Below are 15,375 nucleotides of genomic sequence, written 5' to 3' on the forward strand. Positions count from 1 at the left end.
TCAGAGGCAACTCATATACTGAAAGGAAACATAGACGCTGGGAAATGCCAATTGCAGGAACCAAACTCCAGTTAATAAACAACTAGTGAAAGACAGCTAAATTGCAATGTAAGATACCAAGTATATTCAAGTATGCTTGTGAGATAGCACAAATAAATAAATGAGATAACAGACATGAGTATCTGTAATGGTTTATCTCCCTCCTCCCCCAGTTTCCTAACACACAATTTGTAATCTGCAGTCTCCTCATTCTAAGGAACAGCACTGGCTTCTAGGGTGTAAGCATATAGTATTGATGCCTGCCACCACCCAAATAAGCTATGTGTAACACTGACACACATCTTATTACCAGGAAATAGAATTAAAATTACTGATTCACAATTCCTAAAAGTAACTTTCTCCCAATAATCTCTGGGGCACTTTTCTACTTTTTTTTATAATAAGAACAAAAACAAAACAGCCTTGCAAGAAACTCTATCCCTTTGCTACAGTTGAAGGTAAATACTGAATATTAACACTTCTAAATTATCTAGCCTTACCATTATGAGCATTAAAATAACACATTTTGTTTTTTCGTTAAAAATGTCTCCAAAAAGGGATTATCACCAGAGGAGTTATTTAAAAGTTTTTGCTGAGGACCCTCTAGTAGTAGTTTAATTATGGTTGGTCCTCCGACTTTTAACTTAAAGCATTAGCTAGGTCCATGTAAGGATCAAATAATGAATGTATTGTCAATACATTTCACTGTGGCAATTCCCAACTATTTTAAGTGAAAACTGTAAAAGTTGCACAAATGTATTAAAGCTGCATATCTGCATGCTGACGGAAAAAAAATACTCGATTTGGAGATGACTGAAATGTTTTTGGCACGTATCTAAAGCTGGTGAACTGTAATATAGCACAGCTCTGGTTTTGGCATGCAATCCTGGATTTTCCTTCTCCGGCGCCCTCTGGTGTCTGTAATGTAATCTTTTGACAGCCTGCTTATCCAGTTGCCTGACTGAAGCAGAGCCAAAGACCTGCCCATTTATGACATCACCTCTTTATTCAACCACTGTTAGGTGAAAGCTTTAACTTCAGACTTCGGAGGTGGGCTGTGTGCACGTAACTGGAATGCTTCCCCCCTCACTCCTTCTCAGTGAGGGAGAAGTGATTTGACATAGCGAGAGCTCATACAATAGCTGCTGCTGCTGCTGCTGCTTCTTTTTGTCTCTGGAATCTGAAACTGAGGGTTTTATAACCGTTACTGGAATTATTGCTATTCTGCAGTTATAAATGGAATTTCTTTATAGATATATATTTTCTACTTCATCCTACTGGTAAGTAATTCCTTCTAATTTGCACTCAAGTTTGATTTTTCCCACCCAGGCATTATAAAATTCAGCATAGCAGAAGGAGTTGGAAGGGAGATTGAAGAAAACTGCTTTTAAACTACAATGTTAAGCAAAAGTAGGACTTCCAACTGTATATAATTCAAGGTTTTTTTCAGGGTGGGGTGAGGGGGGGCTATGTGTCTGATGGTTGGAAACAATTGTTCGGTCTACCTCTTTACAAGCGTTCCAATCTAAATCATCAAATGGAAGACTTTACAAATGTGTTTTAACTAAGAGCTACAGAGCACACCAAAATTCAAGCTGCATGTTTTCCAATGTGGCCAATGCTGTATATGTGGCGTGTTCTCTTAATACTAGTTTCACAGCTATGGAAAGAGATAATCAAAAATTCATCACAGAAAATGAGTGCTCTGTCCAGGAGCAAATGTCTTCGTCTACTTGGTGTAACTTTTATAATCTTTGGGAAAGGGTAAACAGCTACACCTAGGTTTTAAAGCCTGCATTACTGTTTCCCAAATCCGTAATGCAAAAGCCATATATTGCTTGATACAATTTAGCACGTAAGCCCACCACTCACACTCACCATATGATATTCTTTCCTTAATGTATTGCAAAAGCCATTGCCTGATCAAATACAGTATGTGACGTGCATAATAAGCCAATAAATCTAGTCAGACAAATTAACAGACCTAAGCTTTTGAACAGAGGCTCGTGCAAACAGTGGGACAGAAATTGCCATATTGAATTTTTAAAAGAATCATTTGTGGCTATATCAAACCTGAAGTTTTAAGAATATCATAGTCCTCTGAAAATCTATTGTCTCCACATGTTAAGCTCATGTTGCCTCCATATTTTAAGCTTGTCTGTGGCCATGTATTTTTTTTTAACTACAGCATAAGTGAAACACTGCAATTGATATTTACAAGGAACTCTAGGGTATGCATGTGAAACAAAATGGTTTCAAATAGTTTAAGAATGCAACAGGCCTGTCTGAAAAAATATCAAGGTAAGCAAAACCTATCATAGCTGCATAACCCTAATTCCTAACAGAAACTGTAAAATTATCCATGTTGTTTGGTTAAGTTAGCATCCATAACATATCAGCCTATATCCCTTTTGATATACAATTAACTATTAAAAAGTTGTTAAACAAGGCCTAATGAACAAAATTAAATGAGTATCATTTTACACTGTGACTGTTGCATGTGCATGTAAATTGCTATTTTAGTTTATTTTTTTTCTGCAATACTTTGCTTGGATCTGCCCAAGAGCTGTGGTTTACAGAAGTAATATGGAAAATGTATTAAAAACCAATAGAAAGCCCTGTCCACTTAACAAAGTTCCATGCTTTCCATGTAATATATCTCTCTTTTTTCAGTTTCAAAACCTAAAATTCAGTAAGCAATTTAAGAAGTGAATTACATGATTTATTTAAGCTGTAACTTTGAAACTGCAGGAATCACTACAGTCACAAAGTTGGTGGAAGTAATGCAAAGACGATTCACTGTTATGCACAGAAATAAATGAATACTACAATCCGTGGGTAATTGCTAGGGGGAGGTAGAGGTAGAGGTTGAGGTTAATTCTCTACTTTTTAAAAAGAGTTTATAGAAAGGGACTGCCATGTACAAGTTGAAGTCTTACACCAACTTGTTCCTATAAAATGTGAAATCACTGGACAATTAAAATTACTTCCACAATGGGATCACGCTAGGTAGTGGTGAGGATGAAGCATTCACAAGCTATTATTTTATAGTCAATGACAGTTCTTTCCTATCAAGGGAAACAAGTTGGGGAAAGTTTAATTGAAATTTAGGGTCTGTCAGGCTTTGGAAGATTATTAATTATCACTTGCTCTGTTTCCTATGGGAGGCTATACTCTCCAAGCAATAAGAAGTTCAAGCTATGTTTATAGTACTACCTCTTATATACAGGAAGCTTTTACAAATTTATTATCTGGATTAAAACTGAAGCGTTTAAGGGAAAGCTACAGTTTGTGCCACTGAAGCCAGGCTGCACTGTATTTTTATTGTTAATGTTTATTTACCCATGTCTAGCGAGGTAAACAAACATAATTTATGACATTTAATATACTAGATTTAAGTGCACAAGATTCCTAGGATTAGAATTTTAGTCTGACATCCAATTCTCTTCCAGTGACTGTTCAAATTTCCAGAATTATTTACCATTATAATTACCTTCCACTCAAAGTTTTTGCCCCAGCTCTATGTCTTTTCCTTTAAGTAGCTATGGCCACCTTCCTAGCATCAAACCTGATTTACATTATTGAAGAAAACTTCAAATGATACTAAGTTTTAGAGCTCATTCTCCTGGGCAAATGAATTTAACTGATTAATATTGCCATTAGAAGTATTGTAAATGCTTTTTGCACCCCACCCCCTTAGAATCCTTCAGTGTTCTCTCTCCAGAAGCCTTTGTGATTAAAACAGAGAAACTGGACAACAGCATTGAGGGGGAAAGGCAGACTTGCAGCCGCTGAAAAGAGATTTCTTGCAGTGTGTGCTACCCCCCAGTGGGCAAAATTTCTGCACTAAAGTCACAGAAATCTGAGCCTTGAGGGAAAAAGAATCCTGTCTTAAAGGGAAAAAAGTAATCTTTTTCTATATCTGTATTTATCTTTATTTGTATTTTTGTTTTTGTTTTTTGTTTTCTGAATTTGAAAGAGGCAAGATAGAGTATGAGTGTGTACTTTCTGTGTTATTTTTTAAAAGCTATATATAGATATAATGTGTATTAGGTGCCAACAATGCATATTTCTCCTCTGGGTTGAAGGTGCAAATCCTGACATTTATTTCAGTTGAATCAGGATGTGAGTTAATTTTTATGACACCCCAAGCACATGGAAATATGTTCAACTGATTTCAGTGGAATATGCTTACATCTAAGTGTGCTTAAGAATCATAAGTAAACAGACAAGAAATACACTGCAATGTTAAAAACTGATGTTAGCAAAACAAGGCAGTAATTAATTTATTTTCAAATATCAGCATTAGAATAGTTCAATATAAATCTAGTAGTATTAAAGTAAAATACATCACTTGGGAGTGTAAAAGCAGTTCCTACCCAACAACACATAAGCTATCAGAAAGTGAGAAAGACAAAAAATATTAAAGTATGAGGTGTGCTTGAGCTTGAGGTGTGCCAAGAATTTGTTAAGGCCTACTCCAAGTACCACTTTGGTAAAATATATGAAAGCAAAGATTGGTCCAATTTTTTTAAACAAGTCAAAGCAATTGTTCTCTAATTGTGACTAGGTGAGTTTAGCAGCTTTCTAAAGGTAAGCTACAAGCTACAGCTGACAAACACTGCAATCCTAAATACAGTTACTTGGCAGTAAGTCCAATTAAACTCAGAGGGACTTACTTACTGAGTAAAAATGCAGAGGCCAATATTGTAAGGCTGCATACCTAAACCTACTGATGTGCAAGCAAGCACCACTGAAATCAGTGGCTCTTCCTGCCAAATGAGGATGGCTAGGGACAGGATTGCAAAGTGCTATTTACTGTTCCCTACTGCAATTTATGGACAAATAAGAGTTCGTGCTTTTCGGGAGGGGGTGGGCAGCTCGTTACACTTCTTACGTTTAAAAGTTAAGGATCATCTATATCTTCTCAATGGGAGTTACATTTTTAAACTTGTATTTTCATGGAATAAGCATAATCATATTTATGTTCACCAGCAAATAATGGTGGCCTTCATATATACTACGAAAATGCAAATTTACTACCAGCTTTAGCATGGGAAAGGCTAAGATAGGTGATCATACCAACTCAACCTTAATTTAAAACTTATGGGGAAACTGTTTACTCCAGTGAGTATCATGCTTAATGTAACGAATAACACGTGGAAATGATATGATATTTCAATGTGATACATTTGTTAAATATGGTTATTTCCATAAGCCAAAGAAAATGTTGCTAAAAGAAAGACTCAGAAGCCCAACTTCTCAACAAAGCTTTACATTCTTTAGCCCTCACAAGGATATTTTAAGCTTCTTCTGCTTGCCTAACTTTAAACAAAAGATGATGGTCCCCATGCTCATGAAACAGGGTGCTTAGAAAATATTTTGCTGTCACTACTAACCAACCCTGAGTAGTACACCTAAGAAAACATGTTGCACACTTCATTTTCAATACAACTGAGTCATGTTTAACCAAATTAACATTATAACAAGCAAAGCTTATTGAAAATATCCCTGCTTTTGAATGGCTGATAGAAGTCCAAAGCAATAATCTCAATGCACTTGAGCGCATTATATATAGGAGCAGACACTTTCTTCAATCCACAGAGGGCACTATGAAATAAATCAAATGGCTATGCAAAACCAAAATCGCTGAACAATCACTTTTGTACAGCAAAGCTGAATTAATTCTGGTTGTCATGCTGTTGACATTTATAGCCTAAAGAGATATATCTGTATCTTCAGAACACTGCTGTGGATAGTTGCTAGAATGAAAGCACAGCCTTTCACATCAGTATATCATAAATGAAGACACAAATTCACATATTCTAACTACTTTTAAAAAGTTTTAGGATAGGCAGTTGACCCACATCGTAGCATGAAGTACTAAAATCAGAGTTTTGGTTATAAATATCTTTATGTTACCTTTCATATTTAGAGTAAAAAGGCTCCTTTTGTGCAGTGCTGCCTTTGACACACAATAGTTTCTCAGGTCTGAATAGCTAAATGTTTTAATTACCAACTGATTGAACAAATAAATTGGGCACCACAAGAATTTATCACCACAGTTTTACAGGCATGGTACTAATATATTGAGAAGTGGTAGAGTTAAAAACTAGTACTGTACATTTTTCTGTTTTTCTAAAAATGTTTGTGCACCAGGATTTCTTCCATTTTCTTTTTGTTTTGTTCAAAATTAATGTTCTCTTTCAAAACCATGGGCCCATGAAGCTCACAATTTGATGTTGTGAAAACCTGGCCACAGTGTCTCTGAGCAGTGGGGGGCATTTCTCTTTTCATCCTGCAAACTCAGCTATAATGACTTGATGTCAGGGAATATGTAAGGACAGCTCTAGAAAAGAGAAGGCTGAGCAAGGCAGCAGGATTCTCTTCTGTAGGGACAGATCATTGCTGCCTTTATTATGCAAACACATTGTTTTCAGCACTAGCTTGGAATATAAAAGCGAAGTGCAAGATATCAAATTAAATAAAAACTAAAGAAAACTGTTCCCTTCTAGCTGAAAGAAGGGGTAGGGGGGCTGGAAGCTTAATCCACATTTTTGAAACAGTCTTTTTTCCCCTCCAATGAAACTTGCTTTATTTTATCCTTTTGTTTTGATGTAATTTTGAGAGTAGGGATTTTAAAAACCCAAGAACTTAATGAGCTTTAGTGCTTTCATTTTAATCCAACATTGCTGCTAATACAATAGGGGCAATAAGTGAGGGCTTGAATATCAAACAGTCCAAAAGGGAATGCATTTGAAACATTTGGTAAGTGAAATAAAAGTTTTCTATTCCCAGAAACAAGTTCATTCTTTGCTCTAGGTAAGGTATCCAAACATGCTCTACAAGCAATTTAGGTTTGATATCTATTTCCCAAGAACAATACTACTTAAAATCCACTATCTTTAATTAATCACTTACGTAGTTTAACATTTAATTCCTACACACATTATATGTCTTCTGCTAAATAAATTATTCTCTGTTACTTGAAACTACTTTCCTATTACTCAGTCTTACTATAAAAAAACCTATAGTAATTCCTCCTTTGCTGGTTAACCAAAGTGGATTATGAAGTTCAAAAACAGATTATAAACTTTAGAACCTCATAGTATCCTCAGTATTTAGACAGCTGAACAAATAAGGCTACTTGCTAATTGAGCAATGTCCTCCAAGGTATTTATCAGGCTTCAGTTGTTGTTTTACATTTCATTTCAAGGTAATGGTGCTATGCAGAGTCTAAGTCTTTTATCACTAATCACTTCAGAAAAATTCATTTTGTTTCAGTACCGTATTTTTAATATAGCCACATCTCTTAAGAACTGATGATGATGACTGTTACATTCTGAAATCCATAGGTAAACACCAAATATATAACAATGTTACATATCACAACAGAAACGCTTTACATTAATTTTGAACAAATGTCGCATTATACTTTGACTGGAATTACACTGTACCAATAGTCTTGGTGGCACAGGAAAGACAGTGTTTACACGACTGAGTTGCACAAGGTAGAGAAAGGAAACTGAACGTTTGTACTATTTCACATACATTGGAAATGTGTACATTACCTAGCAATAGTCTAAAATATGTTTTGGTGTATACTAATGAGTACTTTAGAAACTCATTTCTAATTAGAACTGATACAGTGTAAAAGGTGAAGCAGATTTCAGTGTGCATGGCAAACGTAAGGATGCACACGCATTTTTAGTCCTGCTGTATTCAGTGTACTTATTAGCATAGGAAGCCTTGCTACCCCCTCCTCCCCTTTTAAAGAGAGTTAGGTCAATAGCCCATCTACCTCAGTATCATCTATACTGGGGGTGAGGAACGTGTGAGGAACTACCACTCCAATAATCCCTGACCACTGGCCTTGCTGGTTAGGGCTGATGGGCGACAAGTTCCTCACCCCATGGTCTATTCAGTGGCAGTGGGACTGAACTTAGGGTATTTCACATAGAAAATATATGCTCAGCTACTGAGCTATGCTACTTGCCCTTCTTAGAATTATAGTCATATTTGCTGGGTTTAAATTTCCAGATGAGAAGGAAAGGTTACCCACAAGCAGGCATAAAAACCATTTAAATGACGTTTTACATTACAACACAGCATTCTTCTTGCTTGTGTAGAACAATCTAGCCTGGCAACACATCAGTCTGCACGACTGGTCCGAAAGGATCCTTGTGTTTCAAAATATAGTTAATACAATATTATAGTTTCAATTTTCAACCTAACTGTACACTTCAGAAATGTTCAGCACTGTAATTAACTACCTCCTCCTGGAGAATAAATTCGGAACTACAGTCACTAAGACAGACACCTGAGCATTAGAAATTGTTATTATACCATTGCTGATTTACATTTTAAACTATCGGCAACTGTCTTGCCTCCTGAATGCAGAAGACCATGAACAGTAGTATGCATGCCATCCACTGCACCTAGGCCTCTATTTGTAATCTAAAGAGTCATGTGTCACATTTGCAAAGCAGTTTCTCTTTGGTCCGTTGATCAAAGCTGACTTCCATTGCTGTTTTGTTTAGACCAATTTCTTCCAATGCTGAACATAGCTGTGTATCTGATTTAACAACTTCAAATTATTGCTCTATTAGTATTCCCATAATGAGGCTTTATTATTATAAAAATGCTAAGTCAAGAAAAGTTTGCACAAGGCAATTCATCATCACTTTTGGATAACAATTTGCTTTTTCCTTACTTTTACAGGCACCAACTGAATGAAATTTTAGAAAGGAAACCCTGTCACTGGTATTAGCATGTTTTGGTTTCCCCAAGAAAAGCCTGTGAATTAAAACAAAAACCATCTGAAGTGAGCACCTGGCATTTTCAGACAGAATGAGGAAATATGCTGAGCTGGAAATTCTGATCAAGCACTAAGTGAATGGTGCAGCCCAGCAGGCATGGATTTATCAGGACACATCAACATTCAAAGTTTATAGTTGGATGATTGTGGACAGAAAAAAAGAAGCTATCATGATTCAAGCCTTAACATCACGAATTGTTTTGAGCACATAGAGCTGAAGTTACCATCTCTAGCCACAACATTATGAAAAGAACTTCTAAGCATTCGAGAATTTTTTTGTTAAAGAAGTTGTTCACACACACTTGGGGGTAAAAGGAGAGAGAAACCTCTTCCCTCTTCTTCAAAGTCTCATTCCTGCAGAGTAACAGAAACTGAAGCTTTTATCTTCAACAGCCTGATGTGCTTATTTACCATGATGAAACTTTATTGGAATGTTCATTGAACATAGTGGAGCTCACCAGGAAAGGTATTATACTCACAAGCAACATTTAAGTAAGTACTGTGAAGGAAATACAGCTGCGTGAACTAAACTATAAATTTCTCCAAGCCAACTTGGTTTCTAGAAAATCGTATGCCAACTGGATTCTAGCAAGCACAAAAGGTTCCCTCGCATCTTTAAATAAGGTAGGTTCCATAACAAAATATTATTTTAGAAAGTGGAACAATTAAGTTTCACAGTTCACAAAAGTAAACCATTGCAATGATCACATTCTACAAGAAAAGAGAACTAAAAGTTAACAACACAGAAGCAAGCACTGCCAAATAAATATTTTTTTAAAATGGGTTAGTAAGTATGACAAATTAATTAAATAGACAGTGGCAAAGCTAAGGAAACCATGCATCTTTAAAGTATTGTCAAATATTAGGTATTAAAACATAGTATGAACATACTAATTACCTCAACCAGTATTGCTTCAACAGCAAGATAAGTTTTTCATTGCACACCAGTTCATTTTGTTGGCAAACAAAATAGTTTCAAAAACATTTTTTGTTTCTTTTTAATTCTACAGAGCAATAGAAAAAATAATCCTTATGATATAAAATATAGATATTCCATACCTTATTTTGTTTTATATGACTAAGGAAAATCAATAGTTTCCTAAGGCTGCAATCCTATTCCCACCTACCTGGAATTTACCTGAGTATGCATGGTTAGGATTTCCATGAAGTAATATACTGTACAAGCAATATTGAAATAACTGATTATATCACGTTTCAAGAGGTTTGTGCAAGCTTTCATGCCTCTAGTATTACTAAGTTGACAATTCTGTTTCAAATGAAAATTTTGTCACTATGCCATCTACTTGAGGCAGAAGTAAAGAGAAATCTGTTCTATATTTAAGCTTCCACTTAGGTTTAACTCCTTTATTGTACTTCCAATGGAATAGTTGGAGACAGGGAACACATTTCATCACTGTTCATTATTAGTTACCATGAAGTGCCCTGTCTAATTATTCACTCAGTATTCATACTTCAGAAAAAAGCAGTGGTCTAATGAGAGCTTGAATACTTAAAAGATGAATTTCAGTATCATAATGTGCTAAAGTAGTGAATTTAGGTTCCATTGTGCCCAGGCAACTACTCAAATTCAAACGATTGTGGGGTGAACTCTGTACATGCAGAAGGCTACTGAAGTTTCTTTTTTAAAAAAAAAAGTTCCTATGCCAGCACAGCAAGCTACTACCATCTATGGTGTAGCACAACAAAAAGAGGAGGGGACCTGGGGAAACAAACCCCTTAGGGAGCTCTTCGGGTGGGGATGCCAAATAATGCCTTCTTATGCAGGAAACAGATTTGGACAATTATTATTGACAAATACTTCTCTCACTCAAACCTCATTTAACCTCATGCCTACGTGTAATTGTAAATTCTTGGCAGGAATTTTAGGTGGCGATCCCATACACATGTATAAGCAAGCAATCCCCATTTAACACACTCTGACTTATCTTCAATTAAACATACATAGGACTATGCTGTTAGATATGTTGTTTTCATTTCAAAGTGATACTTCACTGTACTCTACTATTAATCTGTTTTTTTTTTCTAGATTGCTGAAAACCAAACACTAGTCTCTGGGCAAACCTCATTGCAACTTGACCATGATCAGTGCAACCTGGAATTTCATCCTAATTTGGACAAAGATAGGGCTTTTGCTCAAAATGGCACCTCACTCTGTCAGTGCCAAGTCCTGCCCTTCAGCATGCCGCTGTGATGCAGGATTCATTTACTGCAATGATCGCGACTTAACATCAATTCCTACTGGGATTCCAGAGGACGCTACAACCCTTTACCTTCAGAACAATCAAATCAATAATGCTGGAATTCCTTCTGAGCTAAAAACCTTGATCAAAGTGGAGAGAATTTATTTATACCACAACAGCTTGGATGAATTCCCTACCAACCTCCCAAAGTACGTCAAAGAATTGCATTTGCAGGAAAATAACATAAGGACAATTACTTATGATTCACTTTCACAAATTCCTTATCTGGAAGAATTACATTTGGATGATAACTCTGTTTCTGCAGTTAGTATTGAAGATGGAGCATTCCGGGATAATATCTATCTTAGACTTCTTTTTCTTTCTCGAAATCACCTTAGCACCATTCCCTGGGGCTTGCCTAAAACAATAGAAGAACTGCGCTTGGATGATAATCGCATTTCCACAATTTCGGAGCTGTCCCTTCAAGACCTTACAAATCTAAAACGTCTAGTTTTAGATGGAAATCTCTTAAGCAATCATGGATTAGGCGAGAAAGTCTTTACGAATCTAGTCAATTTAACAGAACTCTCATTGGTCCGTAATTCCCTTACAGCAGCTCCAATAAATTTGCCAGGAACAAATCTGAGAAAGCTTTATCTACAAGAAAACCATATAAATCATGTATCAGCTAATGCTTTTGCGTACCTACGACAGTTGTATCGGCTAGATATGTCCAATAATAATCTCAGTAATTTACCTCAGGGTGTCTTTGATGACCTGGACAATATAACCCAATTGTTTCTTCGCAACAACCCTTGGCACTGCGGGTGCAAAATGAAATGGGTTCGTGACTGGTTGCAAATGCTGCCTCTCAGAGTTAATGTACGTGGACTGATGTGTCAAGCCCCAGAGAAAGTTCGTGGGATGGCTATCAAAGACCTCAATTCAGAGCTATTTGATTGCAAAGATGAGGATATTGTAAGCACTATCCAAATTACTGCTTCAGTACCAAACACTTTATACCCTGTGCAAGGACACTGGCCAGTTTCTGTGACCAAATCACCTGAAATGAAGACTCCTAATCCACATAAAAACTACAGAACAACCGCTACCCCAGTACAGGAAATCATTACCATTGTTGTAAAGGCTGTAAGCACCGAAACTATTCATATTTCTTGGAAAGTTGCACTACCCATGACTGCTTTAAGACTTAGTTGGCTCAAGATGGGTCATAGTCCTGCCTTTGGATCTATAACTGAAACCATTGTTACAGGAGACCGGAATGACTATCTGCTTACAGCACTTGAGCCAGACTCACCATACCGTGTATGCATGGTTTCCATGGAAACCAGTAACATCTATCTGTCTGATGAAACCCCTGTTTGTATAGAGACTGAAACTGCACCCCTTAAAATGTACAATCCTACAACCACCCTAAACCACGAACAAGAAAAAGAACCATACAAAAATTCTAGCTTGCCCTTGGCTGCCATCATAGGGGGTGCAGTGGCACTAGTAGCTATAGCACTGCTGGCTTTAGTCTGCTGGTATGTCCATAGGAATGGGTCCTTGTTCTCGAGAAACTGTACGTACAGCAAAGGACGTAGGAGGAAAGATGATTATGCTGAAGCTGGAACGAAGAAGGACAATTCTATCTTAGAAATCAGGGAGACGTCTTTTCAGATGATATCTCTGAACAATGAACAAGTGTCCAAGGAGGAATTTGTAATACATACCATATTCCCGCCTAATGGGATGAATCTATACAAAAACAACCACAGTGAAAGCAGCAGTAACAGAAGCTACAGAGACAGTGGTATACCTGATTCAGATCACTCACACTCATGATACTAAAGGAAATTAAAGACTTGTGGTGGTTTCTTTTTTCCCTTCTCACAAAGAATGGCAACTTGAAAAGGTTGCTGGCCTACTGCAGAACACTGGATTAAAAGACTGAATAAGCAATGTATTGTACATTTGCCATATAATTTATATTTAAGAACTTTTTATTAAAAGTTTCAAATTTCAGGTGACTGCTGCGATTAATGTAGCAAGGATGCCTGAAAACAATTCTATATTTTAGTATTTTTTAGTAATTTGTACTGTATTTTCCTTGCTAATATTGAAATTACAGACCATTTAACTTTTGTGTTCTACTGAGTAAGATGACTTGTTGACTGTGAAAGTGAATTTTCTTGCTGTGTTGAACAATCAGGACTTTGCATACATTTGAGATCCTTGTAAGTATAAGCACAGGCCATTTTCACTTTGGTATTCGTAAAAGGTTAAACCTGGCAAACTGAAAATGTTCAGTAGTGACTCCGAAATTGATCAAAATACAATCTTGGGTATATGAAATACATAAAACAACTAAAATCCTAATGTGAAAAGTAGTGGGCAATACCAGTTACTTAGCTATAACCAGATTTGTAAGTAAAAGGATACTGCAGCAGATAGCTGTTGTCTAGGTAGGGCAGATGAAACAAGAATAAAGCACATATTACTGATCTAAATGCATAACAAAAGGGTCAGCTCTTATTTTTATGAAAAATAAAATCTAAGACTACCCTAAACATATAAATGTCCAAACCTAAATATATTCATCATTCTATAAGAGAACTTGTATAATTGCTAACTGCAGTTCTTCTAATGTCATGAAAGCATATGCTATATATGCAATTAAATGTATACTATACATATTTCAACTGCCATTGAGAATATTGCCCATTGCTATCACAGTTATCTGAATATTAACAAACACACAAGTGAAGATACTTTGATCTGGCTTTCTACTTAGTTGTGATCTATTTAATGTTTAATACCCAAGACATTTTGTTGCCCTAACTATTATTCCCCAAATGAAAACCAAAGTGCATTGAACGCCCTTTGGCCAGTCTTGTATGTGCCTTGATCGAAAGTTATATGTGTTCCGCTTTTAACTGGGAACAAACTTTTCACACACATACACTTAATTATGGAAAGATATTGGTCTTAATGCTGAATAAAATATAAAATGAAGTATCATAAACTAAGTGCTCTTCTTAACCTCATTAGACAAACACACACACAGTGTTACACCGATTGAATATTTAGAATGTTTCTGCACTAACTCCATCTGGGAGGTAAAACCTGAATTTCTTCCTAGTTCAACCAAACATGATAGGATATAACAAGTACTTTTCTCCTGCCGCAGCTAGAATATTACAGAATAAAAAGAGGGAAGTTAAAATTGATACAACTAGGTAATTTAAGTACAAGGAGACAGTTTTCTCAGGAATTCTTTTACTAGGGTGATGAATGGCTATAGATATGGGACAGCATTGATCTTGAAATTATTGAAATTGTTAACTGGATTATCTTCTACATTTACATGATGTTTCTGCAATGATTTTAAAGTGTGTGATTTGGGGGAGGTAAGACAACATGTCTGTATTTTTGGCAGAGCCAGGCCAGCCATAGAGGCAGACTGGGTAGTCTCCCAGGACAGCACATTTAAAGGAGGGCAAACCATGTCACAACAGCAGATTGACCCTGAGACCACATTATGTTTCTAGTATATCTGCATCCCAGCACGAACCAAAAGTCCATAATGAAGTCCTCCATAACATGAGAATCTAGGGAACATACTTGCTTCACATGGAGAGGTCCTTGTCCTGCCTGCCCAAGGACAGAAAAAAATTAAGATCTGGGCTGCCCCATTCCTACAATTGTTCTACAAGTCTGGTTCTACAAATATGTTGTGCCAATAATCTGACTTCATATATTTTTGAGCTCTAATGCTTTAAAACCATTGCCTTAAAACACCAAATTGTTGTATTTCTAGTTGTTGTTAATGGATTGGACATGATAATTCTTACATCATCCGCCTCACTTCATATATTACACAGACAAGCGGACACACGGACACACGGACACACACACACACGGACACACAAGTTAAGGGTACTTTAAGCTATTGTTCATGGTAATTGATCTTTAATAGAAAAGTGCAGAGTATACTAAGTAAAGCTGTGTTTCATCCCGTTAGGATGAATCGTTGAAAGAAAACCATTATGACAAAATTTTAGTAGATAGGTTTACATTTTTCTAAAATTTCCTAGAGTCAAATAATTGGCAAAACAAAAATAGATTGCCAAATGCATGGCACAGCGATTGCATGTCCCATCAATCAGTCCCTAAAACCTTCCAAGTAGAGCCTGTATTTATGACGACACTACCTTATTCAGCTGCAAAAAAGGAACTAGTAGCTGAAGAGACCATCTGTAAGTGAGAGAAATCTCTCAAACATTTCTCTTTTCCACACATTAACAGACAATA

At 36.4% G+C, this 15,375-nt stretch overlaps 2 protein-coding genes across 7 annotated transcripts in view; one reads left to right on the top strand and one right to left on the bottom strand.

Annotated features, from left to right (window-relative positions):
* MACROD2 (mono-ADP ribosylhydrolase 2) overlaps positions 1–15,375 on the bottom strand; it is a 987,387-nt gene that overhangs the window by 907,567 nt on the left and 64,445 nt on the right. The gene's annotated exons all lie outside the window — the stretch shown is intronic.
* On the top strand, positions 1,057–14,086 carry FLRT3 (fibronectin leucine rich transmembrane protein 3). Its single transcript, XM_083431665.1, has 3 exons — positions 1,057–1,319; positions 8,761–9,481; positions 10,905–14,086. Exon 3 carries the CDS (start codon positions 10,957–10,959, stop codon positions 12,904–12,906), a length of 1,950 nt encoding a protein of 649 aa, XP_083287791.1. The 5' UTR covers positions 1,057–1,319; positions 8,761–9,481; positions 10,905–10,956; the 3' UTR covers positions 12,907–14,086.

The sequence above is a fragment of the Podarcis tiliguerta genome (assembly GCF_965153285.1).
Source record: "Podarcis tiliguerta genome assembly, chromosome: 3".
NCBI classification, from domain to species: Eukaryota; Metazoa; Chordata; class Lepidosauria; order Squamata; family Lacertidae; genus Podarcis; species Podarcis tiliguerta.